The 22,342-nt window shown below is 40.3% G+C and overlaps 1 protein-coding gene and 1 long non-coding RNA gene across 3 annotated transcripts in view; both read left to right on the top strand.

Moving 5' to 3' along the window:
- Positions 1–452: 452 nt before the first annotated feature.
- Positions 453–7,725, top strand: mbip (MAP3K12 binding inhibitory protein 1). Of its 2 annotated transcripts, XM_008312545.3 has the most exons (9): positions 454–624; positions 1,814–1,927; positions 2,139–2,309; positions 2,886–2,982; positions 3,341–3,406; positions 3,874–4,032; positions 4,493–4,590; positions 7,353–7,391; positions 7,492–7,725. In XM_008312545.3, the coding sequence occupies exons 1-9, from the start codon at positions 493–495 to the stop codon at positions 7,597–7,599; spliced, it is 984 nt and encodes a 327-aa protein (XP_008310767.1). In that variant the 5' UTR covers positions 454–492; the 3' UTR covers positions 7,600–7,725. The 2 variants fall into 2 exon arrangements, with proteins under 2 accessions (XP_024916674.1, XP_008310767.1); XM_025060906.1 differs by lacking the exons at positions 7,353–7,391; positions 7,492–7,725 and adding an exon at positions 5,407–6,614 and having other exon boundaries at positions 453–624.
- Positions 7,726–7,958: 233 nt separating this feature from the next.
- The window catches only part of LOC112487949 (uncharacterized), a 16,922-nt gene continuing 2,538 nt past the window's right edge, over positions 7,959–22,342 (top strand). Inside the window, exons 1-2 of the long non-coding RNA XR_003051541.1 lie at positions 7,959–9,257; positions 13,855–13,926. This is a non-coding gene — a long non-coding RNA (uncharacterized LOC112487949). The remainder of the gene's footprint in view (positions 9,258–13,854; positions 13,927–22,342) is intronic.

Here is a 22,342-nt window from a genome sequence, read left to right as displayed (position 1 = left end):
TACAAATATACTTTTGGGTTGCCTGAAGCATGTGGCATTAGGAATTTATGATCTGATGAGCTTAGGTTGAACTTTTTTCCACAGATTTCTGACACTGTAAACACCTTCAGGAATCTAATCTTATTTTAAATTAAATTATTTATCTTATAATGCAAATATACAGGTGGAAAACGCAAAAGCCGTTTCTCCTGTTTCAATAAGTCACTATAATATTTTATGTTATTTGTTTAACTTAAAAAAATGATGCGCTGGTTTTATATATCATTTGATTAATCTTTAAAGGTACTCGTTTTTCATTAAGGTTATATATAGTCTTTTTGTGTATTTTTTATACTTGTTTTATAATCACAGTAAATGGCAAAACATTTCTTTACTATTGCAACACGGCTGAAGGCTCTTCCACTTTATACGTTTTTGCCCTCCTACGTCATCAAATACGTCTCCGACATTGTGACGAATTGGCGTGCGGTATTTTGTAAACCTAAAACAGTAATGGCGGACAAACCTAAACGAAGAGCAGAGCGTTCTCCTCCTTCTGCAAATTCTTATGAGTCCTGTGACATGTCCAACACCACGGACTGTGTGCGGGTTTTATTGAAGCTGCTCGCAGAGTTCGGAAACGAGGTTGGTTATCAATGTTTAAACCACAAGCTGACGGGTAGTCCGAGGAGTTAGCGGTGCCATGCTAATGTTTTTAGCCACAATCTACTATAGCCATGGTTTGGGGCTAAATTAGCTTATACTTTTTATGGGGTTCCTTGTAGCCTCTCCGTTCATATACTAAAATTTTACATGAATTTTAATTTTGTAAAGTCAAGCTTATAAAAAATAAAACGATACATTAGTCCTATCATTTTTTGTATCATGTTCTCAACCTAAATCTATACATTAGCGTCACCTGTTAGCACCAAACATCTCGTATTGTAGTATTTTACTTGGATTTTTTTACATGTTGTGTAGGGTAATTGTGCTCAAATAATAATAATAATATATAATGCCCAACATTTCAGCAAAGTTCACATATAAATTTAATGCCGTGGCAGACGGCACATGCTATTAGAACTGCTATTTTCAAGTCGCCGAGTGCATACCCAGGACAAAAATCAGACAATTTAGCTAAACTCTGTAAGACAGTAAATTGGCCAAAATTATCAAAATTAAGTAAAGACAAAAAACTGCAACAATTGGTTGCTAGAATTCGTCCAAAATAAAGTGCAAGTGTAGTATTAGTAGCTAAAGGTTAAACAGTTAGGGAGTAGTCGATTAAACTGAAGATGAATTTTATTTTTTTGTGAAATAAACCTAAGATGCAGGAAACTTTTTTTTTAAAGTAAGCAAATTGAAATGTTTGATTAAACAGGTTAAAATCTAAGACAACTATTTTTGGATAACAAACTAATTAAGTGGATTAGTCAGATCACTGCTGTTAGACCATTCAAAAATAATCCTGAGAACGAATAATGTGACAAAGGTAGTATTAACTTCTGAAGTTATTAGGGAGAATAAAATGTATATTCGTTTCATTATTACAACTACTTTTCTGAGTTGTATTTTTAAATGTCTTTAGTGTTTGTAAGCCAGTTAAATATTAAATATTTATTTATATGTAAAAATGTATGAAAAAGACACTAGAAATACAATAATGTTTTTCTGAAGAAATGATATCAACAACAGATTTTTTAAATGGCAGAAATATTTTGCATGTTCATTTGTAAAAATTACAGTCACGTTTTGTGATTGAGATGATGCTTTCACACAAGTGAAACCTCAGATTGTTTAACTATTTAATTAATTAAATCATCTCCTCTTTAAGCTCAAGGCAGGTGATGGTGCTTTGACAATACAAATCAACACAGATGCAGTCACTCCTTTATCTGCAGCTGCTGACACCTACTGTTGTTTACAGGAGCACATCAAGAAATTACAGGTGACTTGGTCACAGCATTTTTTTATGTACAAATTTAAATATTTGTTTTTCATAAAAATTAAAAATGATTGAATTGATAAATATTTGTAAACATTATAAGATGGTATGTAACCAGTATTTATGTATTTTTTGGATTATTTTTCATATTTACATGAATTAGTTATTTGTATATTATATATATTATAACTAATACTCATACTGTTATCTCAAGGCTGTGTCCGATGGCCTAAAATCACTTGTAGACAAAACCTCAGACGATGCCGTCACCTCCTCAACACTCGGAAAGCAGACTCCAGATCCAGTGACGCTCTGTCCCCTTGTCTCCGAGGCTAACAAGTCGCCTGATGACGTCATGATTCAAATCCGAGCTGGGAAGTCAGAGGTTGGTCTCAGAATAACTGTCAGCTGTTCTGGAAGTGACATTTTTCAAGCCCTTCACTCGCAAATGAATAATCCTAAGTAATTGCTGGCGAGGATGTGTACATGATGTGCCGCAGTCGATTTTATGCCTGATGGAGACCTGATAAAGCTGGAGTTGGGCAGAGAGTAGAGGGGGTCCTTCAGTGCTGTGGTCGGGTAGAACAGACCACATTGCTGGAGGGCTTTGAGAGAGGGCCAGGTCCTTGATGAATTATGAAGTGGATGCTCATTACTCTGAGATTGCATGTGGATGAAGGACAAGAGTCCCCCCATTCTGTTGTGCATTTATTTTGGTAGCCAAGCAAACAGTATTCATATTCCATCACGTGATGGCTGCCAGCAATTCAACTTTTTTTCGGGGGGAACCTGGAATTATTCCCTGCTATATTTCCTCATTCCACCTAATGTAAATTACTACATGCGTTTTTGAAGGTTGTTAAGATCACTTTTTTTTCCTTAAAGCCCTCTTTGCATTCTTGACACCCATCACCGGCTCATCAATCCATTGTGTGGTCTCCTCTGTGCCATCTCTCCATAGATTGAGCGAAGAATATCTGCATTTATGGAACGCAAGCAGATGGAGATCAATGAAAACAATGTGCGCGAGTTTTGCAACGTGATTGACTGCAATCAGGGTGAGAATGGGTAGCTGGGGGAAGGAGGCAGGGTGGAGGGAGGGGGGAGCCTGCACACAGATTGCCAATGTTTGGGAGAGAGCTGATTTCCACAGGCGAGAGGTCAGGCTGAACTGCTGGAGGAGTGGGGCTGAAGTAGGTAACACACTCGGCCTCAAAACACAACCAGCTCAGCCGAGAAAAACATCAGACAGAGGGTTGGCTGGGGTTTTTTTCTTTTAAATTCAAAGCTAGTGTCAGACACCAGTTATAGAAACCAGGACACAGTAATAGTGGAGACAAACATCATTTTACAACATTGTTTTTCTTTTTTACCTGAAATTTTAATTACCTTTTGAAACTGCATTTTCATCTGCAGAGAACAGCTGTGCCAGAACAGATGCAGTATTCACTCCATATCCAGGTTTTAAGAGTCATGTAAAAGGTAAGAAAAAATAAAAGCATTAGCTTAACCTAAGTTTTATCTTCTACATTTATTTATTCATTGTACAACAAAGTAGTAAAAATTGGTTTTTAATTGTGGAAAACTGACACCATGAAAGTTAATGTTAACAACTGGCCTCAATGAAGTCCTCATTTATCTTCAATACAAAATCTTTTGGTTTTATTAAAGACCCCAGTCTTTTCCACTGGCCCATTAAACCAGGAGGTGATTTATACATAATGAACTGTAATACTTCAGTAGTCCACAGCACAAAGGCAACATGACTGAATAATAGTATCTGTAATAATTTTGCCCCTGATGATTTTGAGTTCTGTTGAATTATCCTGTTTCTATTTCTTGTTGAAATTTAAATAAAAAACAGTCCATGCCTCATGAATGGCCATCTTCACTAAATGCTTGCCTTGTTTATTAGTGATGGAGATGATTGTTTTTCTGTGACTCTGCAGTTACTCGGGTTGTCAACACCTATGGACCCCAAACCCGTAGTGGAGGGGGCTTGGGAGATGTCGGGGAGCAGCAGAGGGGCCCAAAGACGAGACACTGTGGAAACTCAGCCATAGAAGAACGACTTCACAACATTGAGACTCACCTGAAGCTCACAACAGGTTGGTGTAAGACACAAATACACGAATACATTGACAAACATGAAGCAAATCAAATCAGGAGTTAGTCTATGTTAGGAAAAACAGCTTAAAGCCAAATTCAACATAAACAAAACAAATCCAAGTTTGAATAACCATAAATACTGCAAAGATAATAATATCCTAAAATATTTTTTCTATATATCTAGAAGCTGGAGAAATATCTAAAGCTACATATAAGTAAAAAAAAGCCCTGGAAATTTTCTGAAGTTCCTTTGAACCATATTTATTTGGCAGGAATTCCCTTATTCAGCAGAGAAGTTTATGTCATTAAATTAATAATTAATATTTTGAAAGACAAAGATTTCTATGTGGTTCAGTGATTATTCATTTTTCATTTCATCTAAATTCATATTTGTGTATTTTACTATAGATTTTCAGATTTTGTTCTGTGAAACCACCAACACACCTTTTTTTTTCTCAGCTGGCCCTGTTCCGTTGAGTGTCTACCAGCGGCTGAAGAAGCTGGAGGATCGTATCCTAGAGTTGGAAGGAATTTCACCAGAGTACTTTCAGTCCACGGTGAGTACTCTCTCTCTTTCTGAAGAGATAAGTGGAAAAGGGATCCAGGAAAACCTACACACAGCAAGGAACTATACTGGTAGACTTAATTTGGGTTTTGAAGTAAGGATCTTGATCATTTAAATTTCAAGTTAGCCAAAGAATTGCTACAAAATGAAGCAAAATAGTTTTTAAAACTTGATACAGTCAAGGGTTAGCCAAATTCTAGCTAAATTCTGACTAAAGAAACTAAATCTAAAATGAATTTATCCTAGAAATAGTTATATAACAGTTAGCAAATATGTAGATCATAACAGATAAAATTCATGAAACGTAAGTGGAATGATGGTAAGTGGTAAAGGAATGGTAAAATAGCCATTAATAAGCCTTAGTTTGGTGTAGTTGAACCTTAAAAGACTGTTTCAATAGTTCCTGAAGCTTTCTTCAGTTACTACATGTATTTTTTGGGTTAAGGAGAAGATACATTTTTCTATTAACACTCAAAGTATGAGTCAAACTATTTTATGTTGAAGAGCCGAGACTCCAAAGATGGTCTTACACACACGTACACACACGCTGTCGGCCGTGTGTACAGTGCTGAAAAATGTCATGTAGAATCAAACCTACGAATGGAATCAAAGTACAACTCCCTGAGTGGAGTTGGTGCCTGACGCTCAGAGTTTTCCACAGATACTCCATCATGTTTTCTTGACTCCACTTCCACTTAAGATGATTTAAAGCAAAGTGAAGCCACCTTTGGCTACATTCACTGCTAAAATCTGGGTCACTACACACAGCTCACTGGAGGAAAAATACTCTCTTTTTTTTATCAACCAGTGTTGTTTTGATGAGCTGAGACTGGTCAAAACACGGTCATTTACTGGATTCGGTTTACTGGAGCTACTGGACTAACAGACACAGAGTCTAATTTGTTGGCTTCAAGGAGTGGGTCAGTGTATTTTTGTGTGTGTGGTTATCAGAGTAAGTGTACTTGAGGTATACTGCATGTCTCTTCAGTACCACATGCTGCTTCTGTGAGTATGTTTGCTGCTGCTTTCCATCTGCCTTTGACTCTCTGCATGTTTGTGCGAAAGGCTGTGGAGTGTCTTTGAATAAACTGATGGTGTCTTTTCAAAATTCAGAGTACCACTTTTTTCTCTCTCTCTCTCTCTCTCTCTCTTCTGAATATCTGAAAATACTCCAGTTTGGTGCTTTGCAGAAAAGCTGCCAGGAACAACATTTTTACATAGAAAAGCAAAGTAGACCACTCAACGAATTCTGCAGCCGCAGAAAAGTACACAACTCTGAGAGGGTGTAGAGCTGAAGTTGTACAGTTGAATCAATGCAGTTTTACTTTCATCGCGTAAACGCAATGTTTTCTCTTTACCTCTAATCTCCTGTTGCTTTTTGCTTATTTCTAAGCCCTGGTTTACACTCTGTTCCAAAGACTCCGCTATCAACCAAACAAACACCATTTCTCAAGTGTTGGTTGTGACCCAAATCGTGGTCATGGGGTTGAATGTTTTGGCTCACATGGTTGTACTTGTCCATACAGCAACATGAACGTTTTAAGGCTTTCAAACTAAATTCTACGCTAACTCCAAAAGGTCCAAAATTGTCTGCTTTTGCTGTTCAAATGTATACTTTATATGGTGGGTTTATGTATACTGCGTATACGTGTTTTTGCAATCGCAGTTTGTTCATATTCAGCGACTGAATCTTATCTTCAATCTCAAAACTTTCTGAAGAAAACAAGACTCGGTGTCAGGTAAACAGCTCGATACTTCTGTGTCATACAATTTGAAAGCAGACTTTGACATTTTGTACCTCACCTGATCTAGTCGTTGTGCTGTATTGGCATCACCAAACACACCCACTGTGTCTACACTAGGTGTGTATGGTATCAACTTGCACTGATATGAACAAGCTCAGAAGTATTATGAGTTGGTTAGTATCATAACTGTAGAAAAGTATCATGCAGTATTTCATGTGCTTGAACACGGTGTATGCTGAACAATAAGGTGTACTGCGTTTTAGGCTTGCTTGCTTACTGCAAAAAGCTCAGTCAGTTTTGGCAGGGCGTCTTCCAAGGCAACAAGAGAGTTTGTTAATGGGCTGGTCAACATACACTGACATTTGACACTTGTTCTCCTCTATGCGTGACAACGAAAAACAACACAGTATCGCTGTCTTTCTTTTGACCAATGAGCCACAGGATTTCAAAGGTCTTAAAAAACTCTCCAATTAAAAGTTTCCCCCTCAATTAAAATAATCAAGGAAATTGCCTCTTTGTTTTTTTGTTTGCATGATTAAAAAAATATTGGACTCTATTTTCTGCTGTTAAGAAAAAATGAGAATACCTACCTACTATTTTAAATTCAATGGCTTCTTTCAATACTCCTAATTCAGCTTCTTAAAGGTTTGGAGAAATATGTTGTTTTTACTCCTCAGAGAGACGAACAAACTCTACCTTTACCAAACTCTACCAGACAAGCTTTTCATCTCGGAGATCTTCAGCAGCCTCCTGTTTGTCCTGATGCTGTTTGTTACGAGAGCTTTCTTTCTTCATTATATCAGTATTGATAAATGACTAACCTTGGTACAGATGTTGAAAACCTCTTCCCATTGACAACGTCTACATACATTCTTTGTAAGTCCTTGGAGCAGAATAAGAAAGCAAATGAGCATGGAGTTTGGTTTGTTTTTCAAACTTCAGGGGGATGGAAATTGCACTAATGAAAAGGGGCTAATGCAATTTGTGTGTGTGTGTGTGTGTTTCATAGAGCCACCTGCACAAGCGAGCAAAGACATCTCCCTCTCAGGTTAGCAGCTTTCTCTCTCTTTTCATTATCACATTGTGAGTGGAAGGTTAACCTGTTTTGATCATTTGATCAGATTTTTTTCTCCAACCTTGTCCTTCAGGACTGCAGTCTCACAGAGCTGGATGAGAAGATCAATGCAGTGAAAGCAGCACTGCTAAAACGGGTGAATGAATTTGGGCCTGGATATGGAACTGAGTGTTCACTATAATGAACACAAATCAATGATCCAACACAAAACATGTGTGTTCCCCTCCCCTCCTGTTATTTTGTAACTCATTAGGACTGTACTTACCTTTTAGAGAGTAAAAATAAACATGTTTTCCTACAAACTCCACACTGAGGCTTCTACATTTTTTATTATCAGGATACCTAGTTGTGGTAATAATTTTAGTGAAGTGAAATATATATATAAAAAATGTTTCGCTCTATGAACCAGACTAATATATCATTGATGGATCGTCATATGTATTAGGGTTGTGCACAATCATATTTATTATTGAAGAGTTAAATAAATAAAGTACACTTTATTCATTATAGTCATATGTATTAGGGTTGTGCACAATCGTATTTATTATTGGATATACAGTACACTTTATTCATTAACGATTAATGTGTTAATTTTGGCAGCATTAATTTATACACGTGTGCATATTATTTAGCTGTTGAAGTCTGTATGAGATGGAATGTTTCAGAAACAGTTATGTTGCACATTGTATAAAACAAATGTCCTGCTTCATGTCCTCCTACACTCATATGTCCATACATATTCTGTGGATTCCTCATCTTGTTTTCCTCGCTAACTACTCCATCATCCCTCTGTCAACATGTCCACGTCTCTGTCTTCAGCACGTGTCTAAACTGTGTCAACATTCTCTCTCTTCTAACTTCATCTCCTTAGCCGTTCCCAACATGTCATTAGTCACCACACAGCCAACGCTAACTTCAAAATAACAGGAAATACATTTGTAATCAGATTTTTTTTTCTTTTTATTATTACACGTGATAACAATTTTCTAATCAATGTCTAATTTTGGGATCGTGCTCGTGCGTCTGTGCTGATGTCTGATCAATGTGCCACACTGCTGTGTGATGATGATCACCTCTAATGGTTGTCATTATCACAAATGACCTGATTACTGCATCACTGTTGTGGAAAACACACAGGAGATTCAACAAACCAGCAATAAACAGGAGTCTGCTGTGTTTGACACTGACATGTTTACATGAAGACATGGGTTTGACAGAGTTTTTACTGAGCCCTAACCAGCATGACCTTCAATTACATTATCATTCAGTGACATTCATATGTATTTTAGCCTCAATTCTTTGTCAGCATTGGTAGAGGTGTAAGATGTTTTGTGTAGATGAGAGGCATCACTACAAATGGTTTTCAAAATTGAATTAAGGTCACAGAGTAAATTTAATAACATTTTAATAACAAAATTACTGTAATGACTGAAAATAGCATGTTCTGTAGAAGAAGTGTCATTTGTTGAGAGTTGACAACATTTTTCAGTCCATGGATCTGTGGATGTTGCAGGACTGATCCGGTCACAGTCTGGTCTCCTGACCAATTACACAACACCACTCTGTATGTTGTGGAGTTAAAGGTAAGCACCTTTCTGCCTCCACTTTGCTCATTCTCCCCATACATTACCCATATGTGTATGTTTTTTTCTCCAGATATTCCAGGTTCCTCCCAGAGCTCAACAACATGATCACCAGGGGAATCCGTTGATGGGACACTATAAAATTAACCAAAGGTGGAAAGTGTGTCTCTATTTGTGTGTGATGGTATACACCGCCCTCATCCGTTGACGGCTGGGATTTGCGCCACCCCCTGACCCTTGACATCTCATCTGTAGGGTAAGTGTGCACTTTTTTATTTAACTGTGATCACTCTGGTGCTGGTACTCTAGATGTGAATAGTGCCCACACATTTTTTGATTATTCCTTTTGGCCAAGATTCCAAAAGGGAAAGTAGAAAACACAGTTCAATACATAGCACTGAATGCTAATTACATTTAGTGGAAAATAGATGCTAAAGTATGGTATTAAATGGTTTCTATATGTGGACAGGTCATGGTTGATTGTTGACCATCCAGGAGAAGCTCAGTTTTTGGTGATAATATTTTCTTTGTATACTTTTGTCATTTCTTGTTATCTTGTTGATGGAAGATCGTGAACTAAAAACTAAAAACGTTTTTTTCCAAGAGAGAAAAGGACTTGCACTCGGATGCCCTAAAAGTGTTCTTTTGTTTCCACAGCCACACAACTATAGTTGGGGATGTCCGTTTGGATTTTACAGTCTGTAAAATGTGTCAAAAAAAAGTTTCTCACACTACTGAGAACAACTGTGACTACCTCTGCCGTTACGTTGCCGCTCCTCATTGTCCATCATGTCAAGGTTTGTTTCAGAGTTGATTGATGGAGTGACCGGAACACAACAGAGAAAAAGCTGCATTGTGGGCATTTTTTTTTCTTCTTGTACAACAGAAATGGGCATTTCTTTCCACCTTCACCAACTCTTTCAGGTGTATACCCCACTTGTTTGGGCTCTGTCCTTCTCTAGCTCACAGACTGGAACCTTCTGGGCAGACACAAGAGCCCACAATGCACTGGGAGGTGCGGGGGTGTGCACTTGAGCCGTTGATATTTGGATGTGGTTGTTCTCATTGTTCCCCCTGGGGCTTTTGTCTCAGACACAGTGTCCTCATGAGGGTTAATGAGGACAAATTGGTCTGAGTTTAACAAATGGATTATGGTGATTGAACAGAGGGATTTAATTTTTTTTTTCTGCCAGGATCCACCCCTCATCTGCCCAATGAGCATATCTGCCTGAAGTGGTTCCAAATAAATATCTCATTATCTTTATCCTGTGCATTTAACTGCAGTCTGAAGTTTATATATCAATTGTGTTATTTAAAGATGTACAGAGGGATTTAATTTGTCCCTAGAGCCTGGGTGGAGAATATGGAGTCAGTAGGTCAACGATAGTGTCACTGCTTAGTTGCTTAAAGGTTAGCCGTCATGTAGCCCTTTTTTTTCACATTAACAAAGAGCCACTTCCTCATTTTCTCCGTCTAATTCCTGCCTGTCAATCATTCAGTCCTGATTTATCCTCATATGCTTGGGAACCTCAGTTGAAAAAGGAGACGCTGAGGTTTTTTCTTGTTCCCTGAATTTGTAGTTGATTTTTTTTTTTTTTTTGTGGAAGGGGTCGAATGAGAGGATTCATATCCATTCATATCTCAAACCTTTAATAGGCTCCAAAGCCCTCCAAAAAAGAAAAGCTCTTTCCTGTGACTAGTCAGCTCCAGTCTTTATTCATCTGTGGCTCCGTGTCAAAAAAGACTGTTGCTCGTTTGTGCCCCCGAACAATAAGGGACAAGGCTGAATCTCTAGGTGGGAACAAAAGACGGAAAACAGGCTTTTCACTCTGCAGAACATTAGATTCTGACACATTTTGCCATGGCAGTCACCCCCCCCCTCCCACCTCCACCCCACCATCCCTAGACACCTCCACCAGGCTGAGTGCTGTGGCTCTGCTCTTTTTAAAGAGACCACCTGTTGGCAACAAGCCTGTTCTTCATTACAGACGGTCTATTATCACAGGGTGAGGGGAGCACCTCGGGGTAACTTTTAAAAGTTAACCCTGCTGCTGTTTTTTTTTCTTTTTCCCTGAAGTCGGACCAGCAATAGTGGAAACGCAGATTGTGTGTTGACACCAGAAAAATGGCCCCATAATTTGGACTCTTGTTTTTTTCTAAATCAGGGGCTTTTGTCAGTGTAAATGGAAGGTACTTCATTCAGGGACCTGTCACTCAATGAAGGGACTGTATGTATTTGTCAGGACAAAAATCACATGTTCCTACCGTTGGGCTTTTTGATGGTGGTCTTCTGGTGTTTGCAGAGATTTTCTTTTCCTTTTTTTAAACCAGATATGAGCAATTTTCAGCTGTGGGGACATTAGCATAACCGCAGCATGCTAATGCTTTTCACAGTGCAGTATGAAATAAAAGTATTGTAGGTTGTGACATGAAGCAATCAAGTGTCTACTCTGGCGTACAATTGGACATGATAAATACAAGACACAGAAGCACTACTTTCCTGTGTTTTTTAGTTTGATTGCTGTTTAAAGTGTTCTATAAATCTTTTATCTTTTCAGAACTTTACTGAAGTGTGGGGAAAACATGGTGCTTAAAGCTTCTCGGCTAAAGTGGTCCCTAAAAAGTTAAGGGAGGAAAATAATTTTCTTTTCATTTTCTTTTTTGTATAATGTATAATTAGAGAAACATAATTAAATGATGTGCCTGGATTGTTTGTTGTTTGAGTTACACTTTATGACCAATGTTTTCATCTGCTTCCATGGTAAAATAACGTGTGTTTTTTTCAGTAGCTACACCTGTATTTACAGCCAACATTTGATAATCTTCTTGATGCAATTTTTCCAAAGTTTTCACCTTGTTTTTTGGCTAACCTCTAGATGTGTTACGTTGGTTCACTGCAGCTATTTCTAGGCTAAAACATACTTTTATATCTAATTTTAAGCCAATTTTCTTTAATTCTCTGCTACTTTTTAGCAAACATTTGGCTACATCTGTCTCCAGTGCTGTGTCTGGTCATTAAAGTTTAAATGAATACATTTTTTTTTTAGTTTTATCGTGATTTGTTAAATCTTTTTTCCGAAGCGCATTGTTGCAAAGTTTCTTGGCTAACATTGTTTTTTTCTTATTTAACACAGTTTTATGGAATAGGATTTAACTAATTAAAACATTATCCTGTTTGTATGGTACTTTGGAGTTTTGTTTTTATTTTAAATATTTTTCTGACTTTCTGACTTTTTTTCTGTCTGGCCTGGCACAATTATTTCTAAAGTTGTTTTCAGTAACTTTTGAGCATGTGCTCTCCAGCTGTCTCTTATTCAAGTAAAAACATTAACTGCCTTGCAGGTGATTGGCCAGGCCTTTAAGAATAATATATATCATCGAGAGCAAAGGCATCAGGGTTGTTTGTGAACCAGATGCCTGGATGGAAACCTTCTGCTCCACCTCCACTGTACTCTGTATTTGACAGAAGCATTGGAACTCTTCATGAGAATTTAAGTGAAATTTCATATGTTTCAAGGACACTTTCCCCAGAGGTCATGCTGGTTTTTGATTCAGGTGGGGGAGGGACTAGTTTTAACCCGCTTAAAGTGTGGTGACATGAAAGCAGCCAAATACCTCTGTGGTGTTCATGCCATCACTGTCGGAGCCCAGCCACTGCAGTCGCACTTGTTTCATGTTGACTAGCACCCAGAGGACAGAACAAAGGTGGGAGGGGTGATGTTCATGGTTCATGCACCTGTGACCCTCCCCCCCTTACAAAACAGACAGCAGAAGAGAGGATCCCCCCGCAGCCCACAGGCTTGAATAAGTGGCCGTCAGCTGCACTCTGTGGCCCTGCTGCACAGTCCCCGGGCTCTCACCTCTTAAATGTGCCTGTGATATTGCCAGGAGGCAGCAGCGGGAGCTGAATTCAGGCAATTACAATCAAGTCAGGGCATAGTTAGTGCGTGGGCCCCAGCAGCACCTGAGCTGGATGCTGATGAGACACTTAGCCCCAAACCCTCGTGCATTGGCCCAGGCGCTGCACAGAGCATCCCCTCCTCCTCCTCCTCCTCCTCCACCACCACCACCTCCTCCTCCCTCTCCGGAACAGAAGCCGACCCCCTAATGGACACTTCCACTTCCTCTCACCTCATTTAGGCCTCTAGTGCCCCCCCCCCCCCCCCCCCCCTCCTCCTCCTCCTCCTCCTCCCCCCCCCCCCCCCCCCCTCCTCCTCCTCCTCCCCCCCCCCCCCCCCCCCTCCTCCTCCTCCTCCCCCCCCCCCCCCCCCCCTCTCCCTCCCTTTCTCCCTCTGCCCTCACATTGTAATACTACAGCTCTCTATAGGCTGTGTGGAGCACTGCACTCAATCACTCTTCATTCATTCACAGTGTACTATAATAGACAACTGCTCAGGTATTGTACCTCAAGCACCTGTGCATTCCATAGTTTCTAACGTGACGTGGCGTCTCGTGACATGTTCTCGGACCATTAGTCTTGACCTGCACGTCCTTATTATCCTGTTTTATATAAGAAATGTCAAACAGGTTGACAGATCGAACAAAACTAATAGAAGGGTCAATTTAAATAACTTTAACAAACCAAATGTGATGGTAACCATGGTAACCAACCGCTAGAAATTGTACACACAGGACGCCGTGACAGGGAGGGGTGATTAATGCAGCCCCAGACAAGTACAGAGCCTCACTCATGATCTGATGGCTTGTTCTTAGCTTATCATCTCATTGTGTTGGAGATTGAAAAAAAAATGAGGAAACTGAAAATTGGACATCCATGTAACCATATTAGCAAAATCATGTTTTGTTTTTTTTTGACAGTAGAAGCCCTGACTCTGTGTTTGTTTCTGTCCCAGGTTCTTCTTCTCCACGGTGACAGATCAGCTGAAAGAGGAAAAGGAACCGTTGGAGAAAGATTTTCTAATTTTGTAAGTACAGACTTATGTTTAATTATTGGTTTTGTTTTCTTCTTTTAATGAAATTTATGTATATATATCTCGAACTCGAACCAATAACCGGAAGGTTATAGGTTCGAGTCCACCAGTTGCCATGGCTTACTTTGGTGATGGGTTGTGTGTGCAGTGGTGTGCTGTGTCACAATGACAAGTAGTTCACTTAACACTTAAGACATTATATATACAGTAGTGTAGAGTGGGGGGGAGGGGGGGTCCTTGGTCTTAGAATGGTTGAAGATTGTATTTGTAAAGCACAAAGTCACTTTTAGGCTAAAACGACCAAAGATATTTGTCGTGGACGGAAACAACAGGTGATGTGATCAGTTCCCTGAAGATAGTTTCCTCTTGGCTGATGTGTTCTTGGACTGGGATGATTGTATAGGAGGTGTTGTTTCTCCATCTTTTTATCCAGAAAGAGGAGAAGGAAGAGGGAGGTGAAGTTTGTGAATATCTATGTCCCTAGAATATGGAGTCAGGCATCACAACAACACTCTTAGCTCCTTCTTCCCAATAAGGTGCTCTCAGCTCTTTGTGAGGAAAAGCCTCCCAGCTCCCGCCCTCTCTCTCAGCCACCACACTTTGCTCAAGTGTCATTAGGATGGTAAAGGGCAGGTTGCCATAGTGCTCCGACTGCTCAAGACGTATAGACTCGTGGATCAAACCACCATATTTTGAATGTAAAGATACTGAGTGTATGGTGGCTGGTACGAGGAGGGGACCGCACTGGTTTACTTCTTCATCTGCAGTCCACACACACACACACACACACACACACAGAGACCATGCATCTTTCATGTATGCGTTCGGGGGCTTCTGTTTTGTGAGATTGCTAGCTTTACTCTTCAATCCACTCCCATTGTCTGTCCGTGCCCGTGCTTGTTAGTTGGAGCTGGGCGTAGTATTTGGCAGAGCCGAGGAGGCAGAAAGGTTGAACACCTCTCTCACAATTTTTGCCATAATGGTTGCCTTTTGATTTTTCCTGGGCTTCGGAGGCTACCAGGGTATTGTCTCTTTGAAATTATTCCATTTTGGCAGAGAAAAAGAAAATGGATTGTGCTGATCCTGTTTTGTTCCTTGGGGGCGGGGGGTATGAGGGGCTGGGGCTGGGGCTGGGGGTGGGGGTCGACGGCTGCAGTATTATCCCGAGCTGACACCGGTGGCGAAGAGGCAATCACAGTGGTCCTCGCTCTGACAAAAACACTCCATCTGCAAGGAGAGGAGGAAATCACACCACAATGATGTCTGACTCTTCTGCCTCACTCTGGCAGCTGGGCCCTGGGACCCAGGAACCGCCACACAACAAACGCACAAACAACACAATACAGATCAGCAGCTGTAACGCACAAAGAGCGTGATGCACCTGCCTTCACGACAACAGCCGCAGCGAGAGTTTGTTGAGTGAAAAGTTTGGTTTCCCCAGTCGGAGTCAGGACAGTCTGCATCGTGTGGATGTTGGAAAAGAACTTTTTTAGTTTTGAACAGCGGTCCACGAGCCAATCACGGCACCGCAACACACACAGATATTTATCTTTTAAACCAGGATGAATGGTTGACCTTTGACCACCTTTTGCGTCTTTGAAAAACTTTTATGGCAAGTTTTGTAACTTTGTTATTTGGCTAGTTTTTCCAAATTTTTCATTTTCTTTCTCTCGTGCTTTTTCTCTCAACTACAGCTGTGGTTTAGCTGTAATAATATATCTTTAGTGCAGGTATTTCAGCTAAACCACAGCTGTTTCAGTAATTGTCTTTTCATTCATTTCTTGCTGGTATTGTAGCTGAAATACCCATAATTATTAGATCATCCGTTTGGCTGGTTATTCGTGGCTCACAACCCATGGGTTGGACAGCTGTCATCTGTTTTAGCTCATGTTTAAGTGTTTAAGGTTTTTTTTTTCTCCTTTTTGACTAAAGTGTTTGCCAGTGTTTTATATACACTTCAACAGTTTCTTAACTATATTTTCAACATTTGACAGATCCTGATGGATTTGATCGAATGGCATCAGAAAAATGTCAAACTTTTGCAGAAATCTTTTCAATTTGATCGAATGGCATCAGAAAAATGTCCAACTTTTGCAGAAATCTTTTCAAATTTACTGTAATATGTCAAAGCAATAATCAGGTACTGAAAATGTCTTTATGTGTATTGCAGTTCTATTAATACACTACACAGGCAGCCGTTGATCCTTGGGTTATTTATCACGTACAAATATTGGATCCTGTATCCCAACAAATCATCCACTGATTTGGGCTTTTACAGAACGTAAACGAACAGGGTTTGTTTTTTTGTTTTTTGTTTTGTTTTTTTTTAAAATAGCTATTAGGCTGTTAGTCTGCAAACAACTGAAGGCCACTGGTATGTAAAACGTGTGTTGTCTCACATGGAGCTGGATCTGTTGGTATTCAGCAGCGTCACCTCTTCAGCCTGAGGATCAGACGCTGAAAGTCCTGACCTCCTGCTGTCAGCAAACACCACAGAGTCCAGCTGACGGCTCTCAGAACAGACGCAGGTCTGTCACTATACAGCAAGACCCAGAGACGACTGACCTGCTGCTGCTGCTGCTGCTGCTGCTGCTGCTGCTGCTGCTGCCGCTGCTGCTGCTGCTGCTGTGTCATGCCAACAGGGCAGCATTGATTTTGACATACATATTTTTCCAGAGCCGCTGGTTCCTCTGACTTTCACTGGGTGTGTGTGTGTGTGTGTGTGTGTGTGTGTTTGGATGATCATGGTACTGAACTAAAGTTGAGGTTATTTTGAGATTCAAGGTTTAGTTTGGACTAACTACATTTTTTCCTAAATTGATTTACCCACTGCTGACATTGCTACAATATTTTGCTATTGAATTTGAGCTCATTTGTTAGCCCACATCGAACTTTGCTATTTTTTGATTATTTGGCAGGAATTGAACCACATTCCACACCCTTAACCTTTAGTTAACTCTGCTATATTAATGAATAAGAATTTTAAAACTATATTTTGTCTACTTTTACCAATTTGATGCTAAATTCAGGTAGTTCTTTCTAAAATCCATTTGAATCTTTACATGTGGCTTACGCTAAGTTTATGTTTATATTGTCCTTTAGCTTTCTACCAGTATCTGTAGCTCAAATTAAAATCTTTATCCAGATAAAACTTTTATTTTTATGTGTCTTTGTCCTGAGTAGAGCAGCATTTTCTTCAACGTGTTTCTCAGAGCATCTCATTTCTATTACTATCACTGTGTCAGATTAGGCTCAGTGATCCGACTTTTAGATTAGTGTTGGGGAGTCTCTCTCTGTGTGTGTGTGTCTGTGTGTGTATTTGTGGGCAGAATGCAGCCTAGCGCAGGGGGTTATGGGTCTGTGCAGTGCCGTCACATGAAAACCAATGAAGGTAAAGCACGAGAGGGGGATTAATTTGTTTTGAGAGAGGCAGAGGCTCAAGTGGGTCTGCCAATAGCAAATTAGCAAACCCTCATTTCAAAAACCCTCATACGTACTAGAGAACAGCGACGTGCAAACACAAACATCATCCATGTGCACATGCATACATGCAGTTTGATCTGGTGAGAGGAGGAGGATAAAAAAAAATCATACGGGGGGGTCACAGTCTTGGCCCCTCTTATCCCAATAGTCAAATATCAACCATTTTTGTGGATCAACAGTCTGCAGACATTTGGGAGAGATTTGAAGTAGCGTTAGCCATGTGCCCTGAGGTATCCCAGAATATTCAAAGTCATCAGATTCAGATTTGTTTGTCTTCTGTTAGGAATCCTGATAAACAGAGATGACGTTTCCTACAGTCTTCATCACTTCTCCAGCGTGGACTGGGTCATGTGATGCTGTTCTCAACTTCTGGCCAAATAAAGTAACCTGAGATAAAGTTAGTAAGACAAAAAGTTACAATTTTTAAAAAAAAAAAATGTATTTATAAGAATCACTTTGACAGAATAGTTGCACTTTCACAAATTTTCTCCAGAAAATTCTGATTTTTCTATACCTCCATTTCTATATCCCCCCCATCCCCCCACACAGACACATACATGTGCTCACACGAGGAGAAAACTTCAATTTTATCTGCAGGGGCAGAAATCAATCTCACATCTCTTTAGTTAATCCGCAATTGCTCTCTACAGATGCTGACACTAATAAGGTATTGAGCAGGTGAGGCCAGGGGCTGAGGAAGAAGGAGGAGAGGAGGAGGAGGAGAGGGGCCTGCAGTCTGGGGCCCTGACTGGCGGCTGGCACAGTTCCAGTGCAATTATGGGTCTTGTGTGTGGCAGAGAGAGGCTGCAGGAGAAAAAAGCAACAGAGATAGAAGCAGAACTGGAGAGAGAGAGAGAGAGAGAGAGAGAGAGAGAGAAAGTAGTGGTGGGGGAGGAGGAGGAGGAAGAGAGAGAAAAAATCGATCCCATCTGTGGTATGATGGTTAATTAAAGCAGCTCTCGAGCAGCCCGAGGATGAGAGGCTTGGCTGGGCTCCTGGAGGCACAGCTCTGATTACTCCCACAGAATGGATGGTTTCTTAGCAATGAAAGGAGGGGGCCGAGGAGCTGCCTGGTGGGGAGCACGGACCCACATCAGGCAGGAGTGGGAGACATGAGAAAGACGCACACTTTTACACGCGTGCACGTTGCACACATGCAGGAGGACTCTGGCGCAGAGCTGCATGTGCGTGCACACACGTCAGCGTGTGCAGAGGCAGCCGTGGACCAACGTCCTCACATGAGATCAACAAAGATGCTGAAGGAATTAGATTGATGTAGGGTCACAGGAAGTGGATAAAGACGACCGGCTGAAATGATCAGGAATGTCCTCAAAGTAATTTTACAAATGCTACACACAAAAGCCGGCATTGACCAAATACCTTTGTTAATTTCTTCAATCATTTCTCTGTAAGAAACAAATGTAATAAGTTAATAATAATAATAATATAAAGTCATCACCTGAACCTGTGCTGACATTTAGTTTCAACACAAAGTCACAGAATTCTAACCTCTCTTCTGTGACATACACAACGCTCCTGTATATTGAAAGGCCACGGGTGACAGCTGTACCACTTTGGTATGATTACACCCCCCTATGGTGAGATCTGGTATTGCATTATATATGCAGGAAACCTTGACCGAATTAAGGGGATTGTTTGCTCAATCTTTGCAATAAATTTCTTTCTCTCACATTTTTTCATAGAAATACACAATGTACTTTTGTTATTATGAAATAAAATGATCATTCCATTATCAACATCATATCTTTTTATGGGGTTTCTCTGATTTCCATGAAACAACTCGGAATTCCTGCTAATATGGCTAAATAACTTTCTTTATTGATGTAATATTTTGTTAATATTTTTGTAACCTGTATTTTATCTGTAAAGTTGCTATTTACTTAGGCTAACTTTAGGGCAGTTTTTCTGTTGTTTTGTTTTAAACATCTAAATATTTCAGCCTTTTATATCTGTTGTCTTTTGGACATTTTTTTTTTTTACTTTTCCCTAAATCTGACAGTTATAATTTCCGGCAGTTTTCCAGAAGTTTGGCAAACTTTTAACAATTTCTGGCTTGAGTTTCCAGGTATTTCTTTGTTCCTAAATTTAATGTTTTTGTTTCATGCTTCATTTATCACTCTTTATTTTGGTATGAATTTTTCTGGCTGAACTTTTGTTACCTTGATTGATTATCAGATTAAATATAACTAATATGACGTGAAGTTTGATTTTTTTTATTACTGGTCTATGTTTTGCATATTTTTGTTGAATTCTAGTAAAGCGTCATACTTTTTGCTACACACTTTTGAGGAGTTCTACTGTTACTTACTCCAAACTAATTTAGAAAATCGTGATTCCATAAATGTGTAATCCCAGTTGTGGAATCACAAAGTGTTGATGCGTCTGTGTGAAGTTTTATATTTTTATCCAGTTATTTAAGGTTCTACACTGTTTGCTTGGTTTTCATTTCCTTCGTTAATATTTACACACATTTTTATATATTTTTTCTTCAACTTGGGACCATAGATGAGTTTGGACACTGCTCACTGCTCTGAAAGTAGCAACACTGAGTTATACTGAGTAAAACAAGAGGCTCTTGAGAGCAGACACGGAGCGGCGGCAGAGAGACGCTCCGTCCTCCTGGGTTTTCTAAAGTTGAGGCTGACATATAATCATACTCTCAGAGTTAGAGAGCGGTTGTTAGAATAAAACTCCCAAATCTCAGCTGTATGAATTATGTATATGCATAATGCTGATGATTTGAAGAGAGGGTGCATGATGCTGATTGAGGCGGTGCCACGTGGTGCGTCGCCGTTTTCGCAGCAGAGCCTCTCGCTGCAGACGTGAGGTCAGGGCCCTGCGCTAATTGGTGTCGGGGCCCAACGCTTGTGAGCTAAATGAGAAAATTACACGCTGTGGGAGGAATCAGCTGCAGTTGTGAAGGGAGGTGAGGGGAGGGGAGGGGGAGGCGGGGCTCTAACAGTACGACTGCTGCTCTATCTGTGTGGTGCAGACAGATGTCTGACTCTGTGTTTGTCTCAGAGACTGAGCTGGAGGCAGAACTTGTGGAGTGCAGCAGCTTCAGTTGACCTTTATGTCAGACGCAGTCACACGGTCACAGGTTTACTGCTTCATAGAAACACACGTCAGTGTCTAAACGACAGAGGGAGGCGTAGGTGGAGAAGAATGATGAGTGGGTTAGGGTACTGCCTTACAACCAGAAGATCATCAGTCTTACTCTGTGGTGCTTGTATGCTCTCCCTCTCCTTGTGTGTGTGTGTGTGTGTGTGTGTGTGTGGGGGGTGGGTTCTCCAGTTTTTCCTCCCACAGTCCAAAGAAAGTCAGGATTAGGGTTTTTGTTGACTCTAAATTGAGCAAAGTTGTGATTGGTTGTTTGTCTCTACTGTGACCCTGAACGACTGGAGAACTAGTTTATAAATACAGTGGAACCTCGGGATACGAGCATAATCCGTTCCAGGACCTAGCTCATAACTCGAGCTGCTCGTACCTCAAATTATTTCTTACTATAAGAAATAACAGAGAAAAAAAATGACCAATATTGAGTTAGTGAAGTTCCATTAGTCAATTCAGGTTGTAACCAGGAAATTACACCTTGGAAAACCACCAGTGGAATGGCATTTTTACCATAGTCACCTTTAATTTCCCTGTTTGAAAACATCTTTCTCTTGGCAACAAGACCCATTTGGACTTGAACCTCTGACCTTATGTTTAACCTTTAATCCTAAACTCTAAAGCACAGAACCGATGGTTGTTGATTCAGGCTTCCCTCCAGTCCACAGACCAGTGACGTCTGCTTTAATAAGAAGTTGTTATGGGTTTTTCATCACATCTTATTTGATAAACATCTGGTTCATTGGGGATTTTCCTGTTATATTTTCGCCGTGTTAGCTCCTAAAATCGCAGCCCTGGGGTCAACGTCCGGGGTCCAAAGAGGGTTTGATTCTCCGGAGTGAGACGGGGCTTCAAAGGCTGACCACGCCATTACAGCACAAACCTCTTCAAACAACTGATAGTGAGACAAAGGAGGCCGTGCAGCCTACTTTCTGCGGCCGTTATGAGCAAACAGCTAACGGCGTTTACTTAAGATTGCTTGCTCTCACCACCAAAGGAGACTGTCCGAGAAAGAACAGAGCCGGCGCAGAATAGAAACAAGACCGAGAACAAAAGGACGGCAATTCAACACTTGAGTCATTTAGTCCACATTGTTGTTTGTCTGTTTGTTTGTTGGGTGGGACGCAGGAGTGGAGGAATGCTGGGATTGGGAGTGAATCATTCTCCAGGGCTTTGACTTTTACACACACACACACACACATGTTGTTGCACACAAATGCACGTGGAAAAGGCAGGTCTGTGAATGGAAGATGATTTAAGTAGCGTGAACAACGCAGAATCACTCATCAGTGTTCGATCAGTTGATTCAGCAGATAAGTACGTAGACTTGAGTGGATCTTGTTGTTTTTTCCCTGCAGGAAAAAAAAAAACAAATAGGAAAAATGTATTCTTCTGTTCCACTTTTGACTGATTTGTTGTTGAATCCCATTCATCCACCGTCTTCTTGGTCAGGACCGACTGGTGTTGAGGTCAAGGATTAAGGACTATCCTTGATCTTGGTCGTTGGTCAACGTACTTGTAAACAGTAAGATGTTGTAAATATTGACTCTAATTGGTCCAATGGTTGGCCTATGGATTACAGTGTTAGGGTTGTAATGAGAGGACTGCTGGTTTGAATCCCTTCATCTTCTTCTCCTTCATCATCATCTTTTCCTCTCTTCTTCTGCGCCCGTTTCTTCTTAACCCTCGTGTGGTGTTCGGGTCTGTGGGTTCTCACTTTTTAATAAAAGAAAAATGATATAATTATTTAATTTTTCAAACTGAGACTCACTGGCTTTGGCTCATTTTCTGTGAA

Source organism: Cynoglossus semilaevis, chromosome 1 (genome assembly GCF_000523025.1).
Source record: "Cynoglossus semilaevis isolate Cse_v1.0 chromosome 1, Cse_v1.0, whole genome shotgun sequence".
Taxonomy (NCBI): domain Eukaryota; kingdom Metazoa; phylum Chordata; class Actinopteri; order Pleuronectiformes; family Cynoglossidae; genus Cynoglossus; species Cynoglossus semilaevis.
Note: the sequence above shows the minus strand (reverse complement) of the source record. Positions and strands in the feature narration are given on the sequence as shown.

What these genes read in the sequence shown, in the direction of transcription:
- mbip (XM_008312545.3), top strand. Translation starts at nt 493, where the DNA reads ATGGCGGACAAACCTAAACGAAGAGCAGAGCGTTCTCCTCCTTCTGCA. An exon ending in TCCGAGCTGGGAAGTCAGAG is followed by an intron (nt 2,310 to 2,885) that starts GTTGGTCTCAGA and finishes ATCTCTCCATAG; the next exon opens with ATTGAGCGAAGAATATCTGC. An exon ending in CGTGATTGACTGCAATCAGG is followed by an intron (nt 2,983 to 3,340) that starts GTGAGAATGGGT and finishes TTTCATCTGCAG; the next exon opens with AGAACAGCTGTGCCAGAACA.